Source organism: Phalacrocorax aristotelis, chromosome 10 (genome assembly GCF_949628215.1).
Source record: "Phalacrocorax aristotelis chromosome 10, bGulAri2.1, whole genome shotgun sequence".
Classification (NCBI taxonomy): domain Eukaryota; kingdom Metazoa; phylum Chordata; class Aves; order Suliformes; family Phalacrocoracidae; genus Phalacrocorax; species Phalacrocorax aristotelis.
The window spans coordinates 25,378,821-25,401,366 of NC_134285.1; the positions used below are offsets into that span (position 1 = coordinate 25,378,821).

The 22,546-nt window shown below is 48.6% G+C and overlaps 1 protein-coding gene across 4 annotated transcripts in view; it reads right to left on the reverse strand.

The window, feature by feature from the left end:
• RAB11FIP3 (RAB11 family interacting protein 3) overlaps window positions 1-22,546 on the reverse strand; it is an 81,315-nt gene that overhangs the window by 22,561 nt on the left and 36,208 nt on the right. For 2 of the 4 annotated variants that reach the window (XM_075105963.1, XM_075105964.1), the window contains exons 3-5: window positions 17,172-17,263; window positions 3,598-3,785; window positions 277-450 (exon numbers count right to left, since the gene is read on the reverse strand). In XM_075105963.1, the coding sequence (XP_074962064.1) occupies window positions 277-450; window positions 3,598-3,785; window positions 17,172-17,263 (454 nt within the window). Of the gene's footprint in view, window positions 1-276; window positions 451-3,597; window positions 3,786-9,638; window positions 9,799-10,578; window positions 10,705-17,171; window positions 17,264-22,546 lie in introns of those variants that run through there. The other 2 variants (XM_075105966.1, XM_075105965.1) reach the window with 2 other exon arrangements.

Below are 22,546 nucleotides of genomic sequence, written 5' to 3' on the forward strand. Positions count from 1 at the left end.
AAATGCAGACTGCTCTTCCACTTGCTGCCAGGCATTACTGCCTCTGGATGGGAGGGTAGGCACTGTTCAGGAAAAGGAAAGACTGAGGAAGGCAACTACTCGTCCACTTTTGAGCCAATTATCCTGTTGCATCCAAAGTTTGCCAGGAACCCCCTCTTGCAAGGCCAACTGGTGTGCAAACCCAAAGGAAACTACTCTGTCACACATAAAGCCTAAGCAAAGACACTAAGCAAATGAAACCAGTTAAAACATGGCCAGCACTGTGCCAAGCATTACCTGGGAGAGAGGAACGAGGAACTATTAAAGCTGCTTTCGCCATTACACAAGCTGTCCGAGAACAAATCTGCTTCATTCCCTTCTCCATAATCCTCAAAATGCTCCTCTCCGCTAATGACTGTAACAATGGAGTGGCTGAGATCTGAGCCCAGGGGCAGGTCATGTGGATGGGATCTGTGGGAAGAGAGGAAGACATTAGAGGGTGGCCACCACAGCAGCCTTTCCAATTGTATCCAATATATCTGCTTTCCAAGTCACATCTCCCCTTTCTGTAGGCCAGGCTTGCTCTTCCTTACAGTGCAAGTCACCGTGTGCCTTGACCACTGAAGGGGCAGCCCAAGCACCACTGGGAAGTTTGCAGCAACTTTTTTCACAAAAAATTCAATGCTTTTTCAAACAAGTTTCTCTGGCAGCGGCAACATCAGATCTGGGGGCAGTCAGACTTGCAAGACAGTACCCAGGGTTGGTGGCAAGCCCTTGCACTGCATGGGCACAACCAAAAGCACAGCAGAGAAAAAGCTTGGCATGTCCCAAACACACCCTAAATATGTTTTGAGTTACATCGTTAGCCTATGTGCCCGGCTCACGCTCGCTTATTGCTGTATAATCCTATCAAGAGCCGAGCACCAGGGTTTAACACTGTAACCTCCCCATGACACAAACCCTAGTGGTTTACAGGCAGCTGCCAAACGCAGCAGTGACAGACCCTTTGGGAAGGCAAAGCAGCCCTTTCCCTGGCTTCTGCTGGGAAAAAAGCTGTACATGCTCGTGACAGTCTTGGCGGGGGGAATGCTGTTTCATGTGTTTTTAAACACTGGATCCAGAAGGCTGTAGTGCATTAAGCCTCAGCCTAAACCCTGAGCACACCCAGCACAGGTCCTGGGACATCCCTTGCTTCAGAGGGGACACAGCTCAGCACGGAAGTCATCATTTCTGTAAACATCTTTTCACACGCGCAGTGTTGTATGAAGTCAAGCCACCATGGCAGTATGAGCCCACTCTCAGAGGACTTTCCTGCCCAGGACTGCAGAGGTTTAATTTTAAACTGGGGGGAAAAGGCAGGGGGGATTTGCAAGAACCAGGCTGTGAAAGCACCCCACGTGTTTGTAAGCCACAGGTATGTGTTTTGGGGGCAATTAGGACCGCTCTCCTCTCCAAAATTAAATGCTTAAAAAAAAAAAAGAAAAGATTGCATTATTATAAAGACTGATATCTCAGGCTATGCCCCCATCTTCATCCACTTGCTAGGAGGGGGTAAATGGGGGTATGACTAGATTGCTGTACTATATCAGAAAGAAAAAAGATTACAGATAAGCCATTTATAAAAAAACCTGCACTGTCTGAAGGATTTGCCCTTATCCCACTAATAAAAACATGTCCAGCCAAAACAGCAGCAGATCACTAATTGCAGACAAGTCCAGACCAGTCTGTGGGCACCTGCACGCCTTCCCTGAGAAGCACCGTTAATCCCATAGCAGGATCCATCAGAAACCCGTCCTCCCCAGTGGTGAGTCAGGCACTGCACCCAGCAGACCATCACTAAAAGCATTGGAAATCTCTCCAGGAATAGAAGGCAGGGGGAGGAATTTTTAACTCACAAGCAAAATCTAACCCCAGATCCCTAGCAGCATGGTTTGGTGAGCACCATACAGAAGCAGATCTGATCGGGCATCTGGAAACCCTTAGCCAGGGATGCTTCGGGCAATAAATAGTATGAGTATTTCATATACACCTGCTGGGGGCTCTAGCAGTTTTGAGATCCAAGGTTCAACTAATCTTTACTATACACAGCCTAAATAACTACTTAATCTCAAGCCATCTAAGGTATGTTGAGCTTTAACAGCTATTGAAAAGCAATGTTCAATCCACCAGCTGCGTTGGTTGGATTGTACTTACTGACTGTCCCCTGGAAGAGCTCTGGGCACTAGAAGTGTAGAACTATTGTCCTGCCTGGGGTTTCATGGCACCAAAACCAGCCCATAACAACTGGGGAATAGATTTGCAGAGGTTTCTGTCTCAAGCCTTCCCAATCTTTAAGCCAAGTGAACTTTTTCCTTGACTTTTTGGCTACCTGGAATTTGGGCACACTGCGCCTAGACAGAACACCCAAAGGACACCTGACCTGCCCAGGCCCACACTGGGAGTAGCAGGGAAGCCTCAAGAGCAACCTAATATTAAAAAAATTCCCAAGCAAAGTATTTTGTACCTACAGGCAGGTGAATCGGAGGCATGTCATTTTCTCCAGAGGATGAGAGCGCACGCAGGCTGCCATGGCCCATCCAGAGACCGGTAGGGGAGCTCAGCAACTGATTATATCCCGATTTAACTGTCACTGAGCTGAGCGCACTCGGGCAAGGAGAGCCTAGCCAGCTAATCTCATTTCTTCTCTAATTCACAGCACCCTTTCAGTCCCGGCACTGAGTGCCCAGCAGTACTGATTGCTCACTGCCTCTCTGATGGCCCCAGATGTGATGTTGGGGTGGAATGGAAGGCTGGTGCTTTCTAAAAGCAATGGGAACTGTAAGTACTCACCAAAGCACCAGGCCTAGGTGGTGTGGTTTTGGCCAAAAAAATCCTGTGCATTCACAGACCTTAACCACTGACGGTTCCAGAGGTTTCAGCACAGACCGGTGCTCTTGGGTCACTATTAAAGGAGTTACTCCCTCCCGTCCTGCCTTCCCAGCATCCCAGTTTCAGCCCCAAAAAAGCAATTTTTCCTGCAAAATCTAGGAAGTGCAGCGGGCCCAGGAGCAGTTTTGCCAGCAGCAGTTCAGACACACTACAGAGATCTTAGCTCATACTTCTGTGCTTCAGGCACAAGTTTAAAACTAGTTACTACAGGAGGGGGTTGCACATCAAAGGGCACATGCATGTTTAGGAAAAACAAGAACACGATGAGTTCCCCTCCTGACTTGAAAATTATATGTTGCATTTCTGGCTTAAGTGGTAGATTAAAAACTGCAGGTATTTCAGGTGTTTGGATCATCTGAGAACTTATTTTAGAGGTTAAAAATGCTAATGAGGGTACAGAAGTTCTCCCAAGGCAAGCACCAATTAACTCAAAGAGATTGCTAGGCTGAGCTCCAAAACAGCCTACACATGGCGCAGTCTAATTATTATTATTATTGTTAAAGAAGAGCTATTTTGGTATCACAAGAAGTTACAAATACAAAGAACAAACCAACCAGTTTCAGCAAGACAGACTCAGCCCGCTTTATTTTAAATCCTCAGGCTGTGCCTCCCTCGGTCCTCATCTGCTCCCCGTTTGCCACAGTTTCCTGCCCCGCACAGTGAGTTTTGCTGCTCACTGCTCCCACTCACCCATGCTCTGGCTCCTCAATAGGATCCGTGAACTCCGAGTGCACGGTGGAGTCAATGGCACTGTCCGTTTCTACTTCATCGTGCATCTCGTGATGTACTAGTGTGCTGGTGTCTTCATCCGTAAAGGTTTCACACTCACTGTATGTGCTCTCTGAGCCCATGTAAGCACTGTCAGTCACCTCATTTGCCTGTTAAAAAACACAAGAGGAAAAAAAATAAGATAGTATACAGCTATGCAGTTCCATTGCAGAGCAGGACAACGCATGTATGGGGCAGCTGATTAGTGCTGCATTGCATTTCTAAGCACAGAAATCCAGCCTCCTAAAGCAGCATGAGCCATATCCCGCATCCAGGTGCTGCTCTGTCTCCAGGTCCCAGGATGGAGCGCTGCCCCAGGGTGTACCATGGCCTTCAGGCCACGCATGCTTTGCAACAGCAGTGTCTGGAAAGCAGATTATGGAAATACATAGTAAAAAAGAGTTGGAGGGAGATTTTGTTGTGAGCAAGTATAATTTCTCAAGTCCAGGAGGGATTACCCACTGCATACTCAGCAGTTCTGATGACCTTTGCTTTCACCCAATTTAAGAGGGCACATTAATAATCTGAATTCTCTGCAGAAACCCCACCATTCAAAACTACAAGTTAGCCCTTAAAGTGCTTGTTCCCCCTGTCTAGTAATACAAGGGCACCTTCCATCCCTCAACAGAGAATAAGCTGGTTTATAAACATCTTCTGTACAGCATCTCATTTGCAGGGACTGCATCAGCAGGACACTCAAATCTCTGCACTTCAGCTGGAACAGCAACTTGAATATATTGCACTATTTCACCACATCTGTTACCTGCAGCAGGCTCTAAGAAAGAAGCATGATTTGGTTTTTAAGGCACCACGCTACGAGCATGGAAGGCTGGGTTTTCCTCCCAGTTTCGCCCCTTAGGCAGGCATTCATCTTCAGTCCTGCCCACTTGCTCATACACAGGGGCAGGGATGGCCCTCCCTGGACACACACAGTGCTGAGCCTGGAACTGCCATTTGGAGGAAAGCACTAGAAGAAACACCCTCCTAAAGCAAAAAGCTCATTATGCATCAAAGTGCCAGCTCATTTCCCAGCACTTATGGGATTTCCCCAGCACACCTCAGAACATATCAAATCATTTTTGGCTCTGGGATCTCAGTCGTGGTGGGATCTGCCAGTGTTGGTGCTGAATTCCAGCTGATCCTGTCACTGGAGGCATTGGGCAGAGGGATGGGAGCCCTCCTGCCTGGCCTCAAGAAAAAAAGATGCTCATGAAAAGCCATTTGCTCCATGGGAATTTCAGCCAACGGGATCAAACACGCTCAGCTGCTGGCTGCACCCCCTCCAGCACTACAGCAGGGCAGAGCAGCAGCATTTTGAACACAGGCACCAATGTTGAAGAAAACCTCTCTTCCTCTGCCAGAGAGCACACAGAGCAGCTTTCAGTGCTTTTTCCAAGGATTTTCAAGAAAATGAGATTTCTCAGAGCCCTGTATTACAGCAGCTGGAAAGAAAATACACGAACATACTACTGTCCTTGCAACAGCAGAATGAAAAATTATGTTAGAGCTGTTCATTCAGAGCAGGGTACATACACGGCAGGATGGAAGAGTCCTGCTTATTGCTGCAGACATTGCCCTTCAGTAGAAGAGCAGCTATTTAGGGCACCTGCTGTATTTGTACAGCAGAAGAGCACCAGACTAAGAGGGACAAACACCCTGCTGCCATCATGTTGCCTAGGCATTGCAAGCGCTGCTCTTGCTGGCCTGATTCTCCTGTTTTGGGTAGATAGTCCACAGCCCAAAGAACTTCTGCAGCTTTCACTGGTGCAAAGTGGCTCAAGACACAACTAACACCTCATTTAGTTTCACCCACAGATTCCCAGGCTGCCTCAACACATGCAAAGCCAAAAAGGGATAGCAAGAACTTGTACAGATGCTCTGAAAACCTTGAAGGGATGGATGGAGAACTGCTCAACAGCCATTCCTATTCTACACGGACACTGGGGAGCAGAAAAAATGACTAAGTCAACACCCCTTCTTTACCCCTGCTGAGTGCTCTCATTAGCCCCTGTGCCAACTGAGCAGACTCAGCTGGATGATGGAGACAGACAGGAGCCCCACTTATAAGCCTGGCTCAGCTTTCATGGACCCAGGCTTGACCTATGGACACCACCGTGAAGTTAAACATGACATAAACCTTCACAGAACTGGAATCTAAAGTCAGTACAGGAGAAGATAGGGTTGTTCAAGTGACCTTGATTTAAACAGAAGAGAGGGTGCTGCAGTAAACATCATCCCTAGCATGGGAGAAGGCAGCTTTCACTAGCCTTCAAGATAAAAACAAAAGCCTCCCAAAACCCCCACCCACTTTAAAAAAGCATAAATCCAGCAAGACTACTTATATACCTGAAGCTGGGGACTTGCTTAAGTGCTTTACTGAATTTATGCTGCACTTCCTAGAAACACCAGTCAGGTTCTTAATGCTGGAGCAGGAGAACAAAGGAGGTTTGGAAGAGGAGGTTTAGAAGAGGAGGCTTGGCCTCCCAGCTGGCTTACAGTCACGAGGACATTGCACCATCCCTGAGTCGAGCCCATAAGCTCCCCATCCTCCAGAGGAAGGTGTGCTTGGGCAGTTCGAGTATTTTTCCAGGCTATCTGCATCATACACCAAGTTTAGGAGAGGTCAGGCTTCAGCGTATTGAACAATGTTGTGTTGCAACGCTGGTTGTGTTTTGCTTTGGGGGAAAAACACTCCCATCTCCAGCCTGCACCGCACGTCCCCAGCGCTTGCAGCAACATCAGCACTTTGTGCTGGACTGATATGGCTCTGGCTGGGAGGGAAGCAGCAGGGATCCCATGCAGCAGAGGGCCTGAAAGATGACAGCAGCCATCCACATCTGCAGATTTACCTGCATGCTTCAAAGGGATGCTTTTTGCGTGTTTGAAAAGATTTAATGCCAGACTGGAAATAACTTCGCTTGCAGACTCCAAAGTGAATGCTGCTGGGGTTTTTCCCCCACCCCCTTTTTAGATGCTTAAATTTAAGTATACATTGAAGTATTATAATGAGCACAAACCAAAGACAGCTATTACAAAAAAAAACAAAACAAAAAAAACCACCCAAAAAACCCCAAAGAATCCCAACCCACAAGTAAATTAAGAAACACCCTGTCATGGTTACCACTGCTGGCCCTCTCAATATGGACCATAACCAGGAGCTGAGCAGCTCAGGGCATCAGAACATCTCAGTGCCCTTAGTTAGATGTTTATCTATCAAACTGTTACAAAACATCTTATAGACAGGAAATACCAGTACAGACAGGCTGCATGAGGGATCAACCCTTTAGAGCCAGAAGTAGCCACCACAACAGTACATTAAGCATCCTCCTTCAGCCACACTGAAGATATGCAGCAATTTATTTTATTTATTCAAAAAAAGGTGACCTGTAACACAATTTGTAAACTTTCTTTGTATTTAGCAAAGAATAATGTGTCTCTTAAAACACTAGCCTAGATACGATTTCAAACACAAGTGCCCTATTAAAATTAAACCTACACAGTCAATGAGTTAAGAGGCAGCTGAAAGTGTAAGCAAAGTCCTTCTCCTGAGCATTAGCGTGGAGAACTTTGCTTTACATTTCATCACAGATTAAGTAACTAAACCTCAAGAAAAGCCACAAGGAAGAACGAGGCCAACAAGGGGACTCAGGTAAGGTATTACCAGATGCCTGATAAAGCAAAGCAAAACCCAGCATCTGTGCCCTGGGCAAAAGTGCAGCTGCAGGTCACAGAAAGCCATTTTTTATGGCCTCATGAGCAGCTGGTTTGTGTGCTGACCCTTTAAATCCCTCTGCCACATCTCTCATTCAGCCAAGTTTGCATTTCTGTGAGCAGGCAGAAAGTAAGCACATTTTCCAGATTTAAAAAAAAAAAAAACAAACCAAAAACCAACCTAAAAAACCAAAAAACCCCAACACAATATACTTAAAGACATCCGTGGGCTTGGGACAGCCAGGCTTGGCTACAGTTGCCCTGGAGCACTTGCCAGGAATGTCCCCACCATATTCAGAATGGGGTTGGTGTCACCAGCATCAGTGTATTTTATTAAATAAAGTGTATCCTTAGGTGCTTCAGGTAAACCTCAGACCTTAAAACTGGGACACATGCACACACAGAGCACCCAAACTGAAACAGAATCATGGTTCAGCTCAAGTTCCCACCCTCAACTCTAACTCCTCCTTGAGGTATTTCCCCCAGCGCCAGACCTGTTTGCCCTGGCTGAGCATGACATCGGCCATATCTCTGCCTGTTCAAAGGTGTTCGGCAAAACACTAGTGATCTGAAAGCCTGGCAGTGAGCCCTCCTGCTTCTAAAAGGAAATAAATGGATGAAGTCAGCATTGGGGTGATGTAATGTGCCCTGATAAAACAGGTGAGACAATGAAGCACCTTTAGGAGACTTCTCCAGCAGCAGTTCACCCATTCCAGGCTTTTGATCACACATTGCAGTAAAGACCATTTGATTAAACCTTGTTAAGTGCTATAAAACCCACATTGATTAAAAAAAAAAGCCACTGGAGCATGAGGAGAGAAAACACGGCTATTGGGAGTCCCTGCAAGGTCCAGGCAGGGACAAGTTAAGCTTTGATCTGTGATGGACAGAAGCTTTAGCACAAGTTTTGGTAAGCTGCTGCCTTGGAGAGACAAGCAAAGTCTGGCTCCCAGGCATTTTCCGCTGGGCTTGTGCCCGGTGCCATCCTGGCATCCCAAAGCTCTGCTGTCCTTGTTCACAAACACTCGGAAGCTCAGGAAGGGAAGCAGAGGAAGAGGAAAAGGAGAAAGAACTCTGTTTTCCCAGCAAGCATGAGCCTATTTATGATGAACACCAGCTCTAACTGCACACAGGACAGACAGGGAGAGATGGACTGACTACAAGAACCGCCCTTCAAGGACACCCTCGCCTGCTGACTGCAGCCAGGCCCCCTGTGCCAGTGCCAGTCTGGAAATGCTGCCCTGTCTGAAGCCAAGATCACACTGGCCCTGCAAATGCCTGGAGACCTGCACACCATAGCTGTGGGACAGGCTCCATCCAAAAGGAGAAGGGGTGAGAAGAGCACCCCGTAGACATAGCCTGGCCGGTGATGCCGACCCCAGCGTGGCTATTGGCACTGTGGCATCAGCCTGCCAAGGACACGCACCTGCCCAGTCCTGCAGCAGGCAACCTGTACTTAAATTGGCTTTAAACGAACCTAAAGGCAGGGAGAAGGGAGGTAAGTTGTGTTTATGGTCCCACCTGAGTCTACATTAATACAACCACCCCCAAAACCCTGAAACACCCCACAGCAGCTCAGCCTCTGAGTGCTGGCAGCCAGAAACCCATCATGCCACCAAGTGATCCCACATCGGAGGCTGCCACCGGTAGCAAGACACCAACCTCTTGGCTACAGTATTTGCCTCTCCCTGCGTATTTGGGCAATGTCTGCTTTTCAGAGAAGCCAGGGAGCCCACGCTCACCCTAGGGCGAAGGCAACTGCTCCTTGTTCGCAACACAGCCCCTGAAACTGGGTTTCAAGGATGCTGCGCTCAGTAGTACCCCTTGAGGCTGGGCAAGAGAACCATGCTGCAATCTGTCAGAGCAAGCCGAAAACACCCACCAAACAAAAACAAACAAACCAACCCCAAAACCAGAACAACAATCAACCCCAAATCAAAAGAACAACTTGGAAGACACCAGATCTTGTAGGCTGTCCTCAGTGCCCTGAAAGCCTGCAGCCCCCATCCCTCCCGGTCCAGCTCCCCCCCAGGAGACCCAGGCAGAAAGGACTAAGAAGATACCATCATATACACACACCCCATGGACTATAGGGAAGAAAGGCTGTTCCTAAATATGCTGTATGGAGTCAGATGGATGCCCAACCTCACTCTTCTTAGCACCTCTGGGCTGAGAACAGTCCAAGGGCTGGAGACCTGCCTCCTTCTAGAAACCCAATCCTTCCTAATTTCACGTTAGCACTCAAAACCCACCTGCAGAAACATCACCTCCTCACCCAAGTTAAATCCAGCTGCAGGAGCACACACCACCAGGAGCTGCCGGCTGCTTCTGCAAGGCAGGAGGGAAGCAAAGTCCAGGAGACGCTGGGTGCAAGGCTTACCGACTCAGCGCCAGTCCTGAACAGAGCGCTTTTTGTTCCCAACCTCCTGGACTCTGTGATAAGGAGAGGCGAGCTAAGGCTCACTTCCCTGCCGTGTGACCGCAGCCCTCCTGGTTACGTGAATACCAAAATAAAAGCACGCCTTCGAAGCTCCATGCAACAGCCTGCCCCGCTCCAGGTGCGTGTGCCTTCTTTTCCCATGAAACAATCACCAGTTAAAAATGTTAGTTTTGAAGAGGACCTATAGAGGCTTCCAGGGCTCATCTCATCCCTCCCGATATTTCTGGTGAATATTTAAGCACTAAATAACAAATTCCTTCCTTATACCCACAAACAGAAAGCGAATAAAGCTTGCCTTGCTTACTGGGGGAACATCAGGAGCACTTTACTGCTGATTAGCAATCACAATCACCATTCAGGTGACTCAAATAGCAATTTATGATACGCAATGACAATATTGCCCTCAAAGAAGGGCTGGTGCTTCGGCTGTTGGCGATAACTGAGTTTACAAACACACCTGCCCCACCACTGCCCCAGCTCTGCATTGCCCTCATGAAGGAGCTGCTTTCTGCAAACACAGGAGCCCCATCAGAGCCGGCACCACAGGGTGACCTGATCCACAGGCCGCTGGCGTACAGAGACAAAATACTCAACAGCACACAGTTTGTAATGTGCCACTCAAACCCAGAAGTTTTGAGGGTTTTATCTGTTTTCCTGTTTCCTCTCTACAGAAACTTCACATACTTCAAACCTCAGTCTCCCTTAGTCCTGCCTGTCCAGTATAAACAAACTTCCTTCCTTCCTTCCATTACCTTCAGAAATCATATTTTCTCATCTTCTCCAGGTTATGCTTGCTCTCCTCTGGGCCACATCCTTCCTGAAGCACAGTGCCCTGACCAGGACCTACTACTCAGCAACACTGACTGGAAGAATCTTGCACCTTGATAACCAGTTGACCTTCTGTGCCGAGTCCAAAAAAAGCAAGGACTCCTGTTAACAAGCATGGCAGCAGGGGAGTTATGCTTTAACCCGAGCTGTCTTCCTGGCCCTGTCCAGACTGCCACTCAACTAAGCAGGTCACAGCCCTTTTGCTCTCCCAGCTTCTCTGTGTGTGCTGCAAGACTTCAGGGAAGGTCTAGCACCACTGCAAGGAGCCTAAAGTCAGATGCACCTACAGTAAAGCTAATTAGGAAACCCCAATCACCACTAGTTTCACTTTTCAAGCTCTTACTGAGGCACCTTTGCTTCCAATGCTGCTTGGCCTGCTCACAGCTTCCTGATGCTGCTGTTACCCCACGCCCCAGCCTGCCCGGTATGCTGCAGTCCAACTCCCACGTTTCTCAGTCTCATGAACTACACTTGCTGTTCACGATAAGGCTTCAAGGTCTCTGTTTTCCAAACTTCTTCCAACCTATTTTGTGCAAGGCAAACACTCCAATTAGGATCTTTTCTGCCCAGCAAAGAAATTTCTCACCATAACCTTGAACTGGAGTCCTGCCTTCAGGGACATTCGTGCTCAATTTATACTCCCATCCTTTCCTCTAACCAGTACTGAGTCTACACAATATATTAAATTTCCTTGGTATTTTCAGGCTTGTTACCAAATTGTCATCATGGACTGATTTTGGAGTTTGTTCCAGCAATTTCAGTGATTTGATTACTGTATTTTCTTGTGCCTAATCAATACAGAGATAATAGACCGTCCACTTGTTTGCTGTGAATGACAGCACTGTCACATTCATACATGCAGAGCAAGTGCGCTCTGCACACGTGAAAGAGATGGGCAGCTCCCTTTGCCTCTCTGTGCAGCAGAGCAGAGAGGCTTTGGGGACAGTGGGGACATTGCTCAGGGCTCTGTGTCCTCAAGGGGACAGAGGAACAGACGTAAAACTATATCCATCATGTTTCACAGCCCTGCAGTTATGGCCACCTACAAGTTTTTAAGTGCAGCAGTTGTTTATGACAAAATTAACACCAACTCCAGCAGCCGCCTTGGAGAGGGATCTGTGATTTATTTTTGTTGGGCCACAATGATGCTTCTGGGTCAATGCTGTGAAGAGAAGCCTGTTGAGGGCAGACCTTTGAGACACGGGAACGGCACTGGTAAAGAACAGCTGAGCCAAGGGCTAAAGACTTGCAGCCTTCACACACTGCTGTCTCATCTCCATCTTCCCATCCCCACCGCAGTGGTACAGCAGTGCTAGCATGGCAAAGGATCCGCAGACCCTTATACCTGCATTAGGATAGCAAGGGAACAGCCTACAGGGTCCCCAGCAGAGCTGGTAAGCTGAACCCCAGGTCTGCCCTGGCATTGTGAGCCCCTCCAGCTCAGAGGCAGGTTGCCTTTGAAGGCTGGAAAGCTTAACCCTGTCTTTTCAGACTGTCTGGCCTTTATATCAGACATGCATCCACTGGTAAGAGTGGTATGGAGAGGCAGAGAAGGAAAAACCTCACATAAACTGATGACAACTGCAAGGCAGGTCCACTGCTGAAGAACACATGCTCCAAATACTCTCTCTGCTCACACAGCACAGCTCTCTCTGCCTTAGGGGAGGGCAAATTACTTCCCGGGTAGCCTGTAATACGAAAGAAGGGCTCAAAAGACCCACTGGGCTACCAGGAAGAGAGACAGCAAGTCTACAGCAGGCTCGTACAACCAATACATGTGGGCTCACTGCAAAACATAAGCCACGAGGAATGATAGTTGATGCCTCCAGGAACAGCTCCTGCCCACTCCAGTTGTGGTACCCCATGCACTTTCAGCAACAGCTTCTCTGTTACCAGTGCACAGCTGGAATCCTACAAACTTTGGTCCCCTTTGCAGAAACTCTGAGCAGCTGAAGAAATCCAGCTACGTGGATATAAATTGCCTCACTCTGATTTTTTTGCTCGTCAAGAAGCATTATATTCAATTGCTCCCCATGAAGAGAAACTCCAGTTTTAACAGAAGCAGCAGTTCTTTCAGCAGCTGTAGCCTCTGGACAGGCAGGCTGGAGAGAGCCAGGACTAGCCTCTCCTCCCAGAATGCACAGAACTAGATGAGGGAGCTCACCAAGGACCATTTTACTCCCCAGATCCTTTCCTACTGTGCTGTACAACTTGTTACTGAATGTTTGGCCAGAGGGTACGTGCCTGGGGAGAGTAAGGCTTGCAGGGTGCCCACCTGTACGCCTGGTTAGCCTTGCTGCATGCCTGATTAGCGCTGCTGTTCTGAGAAACCAAAATAGTCCTCTCGAGGCTCTACACGGCTCAGGGCAATGCATTTTCCTGGCTGTTACTGAGAAGCCACAGCGGCTGCCCAGCAGATGGCAACAGCCCTGCGCAGGGTGCACACCACTGCACAACGCTGCACCTCCCTGCCTGCCCCACCGCCCCCGCACTCCTCACTCTCAGGAATTTTGGCTGCCTTGCTTTTCAGATCTTAAAAAGGTCCTTTATATGACCTTGCTGGCCCAGGTTCCCAGGCTAAAATAGGCATGTGTGCTGTTTATCATGCTCCCGACCAGCCTTTACTGAGTATAACTTTGCGCTGGCTCTGCCTCTCCTCCAGCCCACCTAAGATTACGCATTTCCATACCCAATTCCAGTGTAACTCTGGCAGCACACCAAATTTTTGTGGCTTACTTTCATTTTGAGAGAGTCTGCCTTCCCGATCTGCATTGCTCAAGTGGGCTCGTCCACCCACAGCAGTCAGAGCTGAAGGGACAGAGAGCGCTTCTCACAGGGCAAGGCACAGCAGGCAAAGAAAGCTAACTCCAAATTCACCTCTCCCCCCGCACAGGACATTGCAAACGAATCCCTGTACCTCAGAACTGAGTCACAAGCTTCATGGGAGCTTGCAAGGGAGGCGAGGATAACTCCTCCCTTCCAGTTAGTCAGCAGCAAAGCTGCACTAGCCCAGCCTAGGGGAAAACAGGAGAGGACTCAGGCATCTGGACAGATAGACTCCAAGCTCCTTTTACATAGCTTTTACAAAGCAGGATAGTCGAAAGCGCTGTGATTATTTTTTGGTGATGTTTCCCTGCAGGAGGAGAAAGCAGTAAGCTTGTCGCCCAGCTGCCCTGCAACCACCACACTTTCTCCTGCGTTTCCAATCCCATGCGAGCCACTGTCTCAGTGGAGCCATGCAACCAGAAATCCTATTTGAAAACAGTTTAACAGATAGACCTGTCTGCTGGGACAGACCTGGCAAGGTACTATGAGAGCCAGAAGCTGCACAGCACATCAGGAGCCATGCCAGTAACTAAGTTGTGGAAGTATCTGACATCACAAAGGTCCCTGCATGAAGTGTTGGAGTGCAGACCTTGCTCCCTTCAAGAGGCTTTTACGCCCCTACTGGAAAACGCCAAGTGTTGGTTCTTCTCTCTGTAGAGCAAATGCTCACTGAAAGACACCAATACTGGGTACTCAGGGTTTTCCACAGATCTTCAGCTCTCTGCTGAAAGCCACCAGAAGAGGGGATGAGTCACCAAGAACAACTTTATTAACAGAGACACTTTCATTTAGACTGCTTAAAGCACTTGTTTACGCTTGTTTGGACAAACGTTAAGAAGAAAAGCTCTGTCGAGGCCCCAACACTTGTAAGAGCCAAGCACTCAAGCCACTGTGATTTTGTGCTGTTTAAGGGGGAGCAGAGCTGATACTCCAAATCCAACCACCACAATTGCTCTCAGCACTATAGCACAGCAAACACAGCACCACTTCTTCAGCTCACCTTTCAAACGCCCTCTGGTGTGACTTGAGAGGAGAAAAGCTAGCTGCGCTCCCTTGTCCCACAGCCCTGCCAAAGCAAGAGGGGCTCAGCCATAGTCTGAAGTCCACCAGTTGCGTTTTGGTGGCTGAGAAAGAAGCTGTTTAGCTGCTTGGTGGTCCCACATAGTGGCAAATTTTAGAGCTGCATCTTTGCTGTGCACCGTCTTCCCATGTGTGAAACGGGGACGTTTGAAAATACAAACTGCTCTTTGATGGTGTGGAAAGTCTAGTCGGAGGAAAGGCAATGCACTCGCTTTTGGAATGGTGCTTTCTCCCCCTCCTCTCTTCTGGATGAATCCAAACAAGGTAAAATACATATTGGGAAAGGCCATTTATTCTGTTTTCTGTCTTAGAATTTCCAGAGCAGCTGTCTGCTGCACCTAATGAAGAAGCACCTGACAAAGCCCTCCCACCAGCAGACAGCTCTGCCAGGGAGGGCAGCACTGTGCTCCAGTGAAAAATACTCATTTGCTGCTCCCAGCAGGTTGCTTCGCACAACGGCTTCTCTCTTCCCCCCTCCCTGAAACAGCTCAGGCTTTCCAAGGTACAGCGCTACAGGACATGTGGAATAAAACACAGGTTGGGAGCTCACGGCTCAGCTAAACCAGAACAAAAAAACACGTACCCAAGACACCAATTTATTTTTACACTCACAATGCTGAGCAGTATTTCTCTATCTTGTTCTCATTTGCTGAACCTCTACAACGTCCTTGCAGGCTGGAAATTATTTTGAATCATGTATCCAAGACAACAAGGGTAATTCTTCCCCAGCGTATTAAATGTAGACACCAACAGAGCTCTGAATTTTAGATGATTACCCTGAATTCAGCATAAGAATTCATTTACATCTTTCTGAAAGGGAGATTTCAGGATTTGTCACCTTCTTCCTTTGGGTCACCTTTTCATTTCAAGGAAACGATGGCCCAGCACCAGAAGTATTCCATCCCAGTGGGGCACACACCCAGCTTGTTGGTATTCCTGCCCAGAATAGCTTGCAGCACTGACAGAGCTCATCTATATCAAATTAGCCTTTAGAAAACATCCCTGCTCTGAATCTCAGAGAAGATCATCCCTTGATGCAGGTCGGAGGAGCAAAAAGCAAAAGCCCTTGCCTGCACGAGCACTGCAACGCAGACTGTCAGAGCCTCTAAACCACTCAGTCCAGCAGTTAAAAAGCACATTTGTGACCTTGTACCAGATAGAGGAAGAATATGAAAACCCATCTGCCTTCCTGTCCCCCTTCTACACAGGTATCACTCACTTTTGTAACTATCTTTCAAAAAGGAAAAATAATCTAATATTCAACATGCCCTTGAAAGCCTTCTGGGGGAAGAACCCAGGTTCTCCAGCCCTTCAGGCTGTCTTCATCCAAGCAGTCCTAAGGTAAAAAGTAACTTGCGCAGGGTGACAGTGCAGGTCAGTTGCCTTGATCAAGAAGAGGAGTCAGCGTACTGGTTCAAGAGAAAACCCATGCCTGGCTAGGAAATGGGATGATGACCTGGTTGACTGTCAAGCATAAATTGTTGAAGTGTGAGCTTCAACCCATCTTAAGTGACAGACCTGTGCTTCTCACTAACATGGGTCAGACTGGTTGCCCAACATCCAGTTTATCATTAGGAAACGCAAAACAATAGCTTGAGGCTTTTAAGAGGTTACAAGGCCAAAACAACATGTTACAGACTATACAAAGCAAAGACGTATATATTTGCATGCAAATATAAAGGAGGCTGGGAGTCCCTTTTGCAAGTAACAATTTGTGTGATAAAAACATCCACAGTTCCAAGACACAAAAACCTGAAGAGGGAAGTTTGGAAAAGGGAAAGCAGAAGGAAGCTAGTCAGTCCCCACGTGGACTAGGGAGCCAGCCAGACCCTTTGCTCTGAAGGCACCTGCAGCACCTTCTGCTCCAGGCTGGAAGGCAGAGCAGGAATGGAAGAAGCCTACCAAGCAAAGCCCAAGAACACAGACCAACAGGTCACTGTAACAGCCTCCTCCTTTCTAGCTGGGGAAAGCGGATACAGGATGTTACTGCAGCATCCTCCTGTGCTAAGGAAGCCAGAAGGGAACTGAGGGATAGAGGCCATAACTTTAATGAAAGGAAAAAGAAAACCCAAACATGTCAGTTAAGCATCTTTGTTCAAGCCCAAGAATAGAGAGAAAAATCTAAATTTTGTCTTCTGCTCTGCTTTTTACTGGTCAAACAGCACCGAGTGCCAACATGCAACTGCTCTGCCCTGCCTCTCAGGTAGGCACCTGGCTGGTACGTCTCAAGATCAGGCTCAGGTTCTCTAACCTCAGAAGCTCCAGCAATGAGGCAAACACAACAGCAGCAGGCACCCTTCCCACATTGCTTGTGTTTCACCACAAAAAAGATCTCCCTCTTTCACCCAGGGCACCATGCTCTGGTATTCTGTGAGCTAAAACAGCACTAGCTGTGGGTTTTTGCTTGAACACCAATTTTAACAGCACCACATGCTTGGTGCACATTCTCTGGGCCAGTCACCCACAGATTAGAGGATCTGTCTCTACTACATGTTAAGCACCTCTGAGCCCTACCACAGCAAATGATCTTCTGCCCTAGCCAAACCCCGTGTACTCAAGTCTTGCACTGTATACAACTGACATTTGTGGGATTTAACAGCACTCTACTTGCCTCAAACGTGACGAAGTCATCAAACTCATCAGGACAGGCCGGAGCTTCCTCCTCAGGGGTATATCCCATATCATACAACTGGCTGTCAGGATCTGCAGAGAAAAATAAAAGAGAATCACCAAAAGGAAACACACACCCTCAAGTGAAGGACAGCTTTGGGAGTCATGACAGCAGAAGAACAAGAACTTCCTCTTGCACACACCTGTGCCTTCAGCTTTCAGAAAGGACCTCTGCTTCCAGGCATCCTACTGCCACCATGGGTAGAAGGCAATTGGGATAGCTGCTCCCTGGCAGAGGTCCTACGAGGCCCCTTGCCTGCTCCAATGGGGGACCTGGATTCATTCCTACCCCACCATGGTCTCCATTCCTTTTCCTGGTTTCATCCCTATCTCTGTTTCTTACATCATCTTCTTCTCCCAGAAGGCTTTAATCCTGCTATGGGCAGGGAAAACATTAGATCTATGTGCGAGAGCCAACTACCATGGGAACTGCAGAGAAAGGAGGCTGCACCAAAGCTTTTATCATCTACTGCTCCTCCTGTGGCTAGCTACATCAGGAGCCATCCTCACAGGGGAACAGGAAAATAGGAGGTTTTCAAGGAGATTTCTAAAAAAAGTTACTCCTCCCACCCCCAAACACCCATCTGCAGCACAGCGGATCAGCATTTCTCCAAGCCCTTCGATTGAGGAAGGGAGCGTAAATTCCCCATGCTCCCTCAAGCAACAGCTAACGCCTGATCCAGCACACAACCTAGATCCCAAGCTGGAAACACCAAATCAAGATCAGATGCTGCAGTCCCAAAATAAATAGCAGGCTCAAAACCACATGCCTTGGAGCTGCAAACATTGCGGCAGTAGGTTTGTCTGATGTTGATAAACTTGGCTGGGCAGAGAGTCATTATATCAGTGCTCCTAGGAGAGCTCGGCATTCACCCAGATTTGGGGAGGGACAGGCTTTCCTTTTCCAGTTACTTGAGGTAGACAATGAGAGAAGAGCTACAAAGCAGGGTCTGCTTTCTGCATCCTTCATGCTGGTGGCTTTCCAGCAGGTTGGCAACGCAGGCAATTCGAGCTCCCAGGCTCGAGTCCAAACCAAAGGGGCATATAAGTTGCATGATGTTTGTACGACGGGATCATACGCAGCCTCCCTCAAAAGGGTGTATCCCTTATATGGTCACAGCCAGGGCTCCTGCTTTAGGTCCATCTCCAGATATCAAGAAGGGCCATTTTTCATTGAGGGTCTGTATGGCTAGTATGAAGTCAAGGGATCAGGGCACGGGACAGAGTTCAGAGTCTGGGTTGAAGCAATAACCCTCCCATCCTAATGCCCTCCCCAGTGCTTCTTTCAGCTGACCATTAAATGCAAACATAGTCTGGGCTCCAGGAGATACTGGAGCTGCTGACCGGATAGGTACTGGCAGCCCATGGGGGTGGGAGAAGCTGAGCACACAGCACTGAGAAACAAGCCCTCCCCTAACCTGGGTCTGGGGCTCCCAGGGGTTAGACTGTAAATCAAAACCAGGAATAAGCCAAATTGCTTTTCCAGAAACCAGCATACAATGCTGTGCTCTGCAGTAAGCACACAGCAGGGTCGCAGCTTCATCACATGAAAGGTGCTCTTGTTCACAATTTATGACTTCAATATCCCTACTGCTCTCCCCATTCACAGCTCCGGGCAGCAGTGCTGCTATGCGCTGTGCTTCCAGCTGCCGGCGTTCCCATGTGTAACCCTGAGCAAGGCACTGAGATGCATGTGAAGACACTGCTGCCTAAGCACAATGCCCAAGGCAAGGGCACCTCTTACCCTCACCAATGGGTTTAGCACTGAAGTATCCGAAGACAGTATTCTCCCACTCCTCAAATGTTACCCTGTCCCCACCTGCACAGCTCTGCCCGTAGGTCTGAGCCTACAACTGGGAGGAGTCTTCCCAATAGTTATCCCTGTCCTTATTCCAAAATTTGCGTGCCTCCTTGCTGACAGTAGGGAGGACCAAGGGTATGGGGACAGTGGTCTGCATGCTGCAAAGCCATGGGAGCACCTGAGAGCAGGTCTCACCAAGAGGAGCTTCTGCCCACTTTTGGGAAAACCAAACAGTGCTCCTGAAAGGCAACACACGTCACTTCAAAACAGAGGGGACAGCAAGCCACATCTCTTGCCAACTACAGGCCGCAGCACACAAGCAATGGCTACCTCCAGAGAGGTGGATGTGATGCGCATGGGAGCATCCAAAGAGCAGATCAGCTCACTGGGACACAGGCTGCAGGCACAGCGCCCTGGTCCTGCGCCTGGCCAGGGCTCTGCTCTGTGGCATGTCCCACTGTGAGCCCCGGTGACAGCTCTGCTCTCCACAGCCTTCAAGCATGCCCCAGGACAGTGCAAATGCTTCGTCTGCAGCATGCCTGAATCCCCAAGCCAAGAGCAGCAGGACTCCAGCCAAACGGCTGGGTGCTGGGCAGCTGCCAGTGCTTCCAGCTACCTGATCTCACACCTCTGCTGGACACGGCTGGGCAACCCAGCTGGCCTTACTGGTGCCCACCCTGCAAAGCCATCTCCAGTGCTGTTGTTGGCACTCCACAGCAGCCCCAGGAACAGCAGAGCACCATGAAAGGTGGCAGAGCCAGGCACAGGCTGCTCCCTTCTGCTCCTATATCATCCCTTTTCCTCCTCCTCCAAGTGGACACACAAAAGCTTCCTGCTTCTCTACAGACACAGATAAAGATATTTATTCCACTCATTCCTTCCAAAGGGACTTGAAAAGGGAGAATTTACAGTCAAGTGAAGGCTTCCAGTTCCCTTCAGAAGCAGGGCTATAAAGCATGGGCAGACGACACACAAACAGCTCCCTGACATCAGCTGCCTCCTGTACAGCTCTTGCCCAAACCGAGTGCTCCTGGAGCTTTCCCACCTTTTGAACGTTTCTTGAAGTAGGGGCAAACACGAGACTGGTTGCTCCATCTGTCTGCAGAGCACACAGCCCAAAGAGGGGACCTTTGTGCAGGCAGGGTTTATTTTTACTGCAAGCTCCACTGTAAAAAGCAAGGAAAACACATTTGAGAGGTCACCTGCACCCTTGCTGGTGGCATGGCCAGCAGAAGCCATGCCCAGGAGACAGCACGCTGTTTCCACCTCCCATGCTTCATGTCAGAGAGCAAAGACAAACACCACCATAAACAAAGGTTGACTTTTCTGTTCGAGTCATTCCCTCCCTCTCCGAAAAAGCCATATGGTGCTTTGTGTATAGGGAGAGTTGCCATGGAGAGCTTGCCTGCAAGTCTTCCAGCACAATAGGCTGCATTAAGCTTTCAAATTCCAGTCCAAAAGAGCCAAAAACACTCAAGAGACCTCTCCTGCTCACTGGCACTCCCTACGTGAAAAGCACCATCCTCCAGGTACAGAAAGAGGCATGAGGGGAGAGCTGGAGGGCTCTGCTACCTGTTTTCCCCCACCGCACCATGAGCGGCACAGGATGGCTGTGGGCCACCAGCAGTAGCACCGCACAGCCTTGCTCCAGCGGCACTTTCTGAGCACAAGTGCTCAAAGTCCCCTCTGCTCTCCCCCTTGGGCCTCAAAGCCAAATCCCAGCTGACATCCTATTCTTCTTCACATCCCCTTCTCCATGTCCCTCACACCATAAAGAACACTTTCATTTCTTACACCCATCCCTGATTTCACCTGACATCTTCCTTCTCCTCTTTGATGGTCAATGTGGTCAGCACACTTGGAGTTGCCTCTTTCCAACGCCACTCAAAATCACAGAATTTGCCCCAGGATGCAGATGTCATTAGGGACTGCTGTCCCCTCCCAAGGCAAGATTGTCTGCACTCATTCCTCACACCTGGGTGTCGGTGACCAGCTTCCCTTGGGGTTTCAGCTCTATCCATCACTTCCACTGCTGGTCCTGTTACATCAGTGCACAGCCAAAAATCTCAAAGCTAAAAAATCAGCCTCCAAGAGACCCTACAGGGAACCTCACTGCCCAACAATCTCCCTGCAAAGAGGCTATAAGCTATATGCTAGGTCTTTTTCCCAAATTAATTGCATTAATTTGACTGGAATACGTGGGCAGGGTACCAGGCATCTGGATAAAGCTTTAGTTCAATTATTGTGGCAGCACTGTTTTATGAGCGTAATGTGGCTGGTGTAGAATTTACAGAAGTAATTATAACCAGTAAGACCAGGCATGTGTACTGTATCATCCAGTGAAGCTAAGGTGATTTTGAAAGAAACTTTAAAAAGATGTAGAAAGCCAATTAAGTCTACTATGAGGTACCTGCAGCAGCATCCTGTGGACATCTTTTCCTATTCCTGCCTTGAAGCTTCCTGTTGCCTAGCAAGCGCTCATCCAACCCCACTGAGATCACCACCTCCCAAGCCCACCACATTGACTACACCACCCACTTGGGAGATGGAGATTTGCCGCCATATAATTTTTGCCATGAGTCCAGCTCTGACCAGTCAGCCACAGCACTTTCTTCCCCCCCCCCCCCCCCCCCCGCCCCTTCATTTTCTGTGTTCCCCAGTGCTGCCCTGTTTCTTGCTGGGTTATGCCTCTGCACTAAATCCTGCATCTCCCTCTTAAGATGCCCTTGTTCCTCCCACTGGTTAAAAAAAAAATTGTCCAAACACTGCTATGTAAAGCTTCTGACAAGGACCATCTCTGTCCGAACACATCCGCATGGCCTTCCACTGATGAAGTATTCGCTCTCATCTTTTATGCCAGCTGCAAGCCAAGGGCAACCTCTGCCTAGTATCCGTCAAGTCTCTAGAGCAACTGTCCAACTCCGAGGAGCAGCACTGCCAACAGCAGAGACACAGCCAGCTGCACAGAGATCTCTCCTGGATGTATGGCATACACGCAGCTGGAGAACAAGGTCCTGGGCTCTTCGTGGGGGTGAATGAGTGCAGTGGCCAGAGGTGCACCCTTCGCCATCTCGTTGTGCTGACAGGAGAATCATTGTGCTTCAAAAGGGCTCGGATGTGCAATAGTGACCCAGGCTTTTCAAGAAACACAGCAGAACATAGAGTTACAGAAACAGAAGTCCCAGGGAACAGGAGACTCCTGAAATAGATTCTAAAAACTGCTTTCAGAAGACAGGATTTCAGTGAAAAGGCACCTTGAGTGAAGAGCTGTGGGTACAATAGTGACACGCAGGTCAGAAACAGAGCCAGTTTTATTGGCTTCATATAGGAATGACCTAGAAAAACAGAGCCTTTCAGAAGTATTCAAGTCATCTGCCAACACACACTGCTGCAAGCCACAGAACTACAAACTCAAAGTGATTTAAACAGTATGGATTATGCACAGCTAACAAACCTGAATTATTCAACATAGGAGTAAGGCTAGGAACCTGCATGAATGGCACAAAACAAAAACA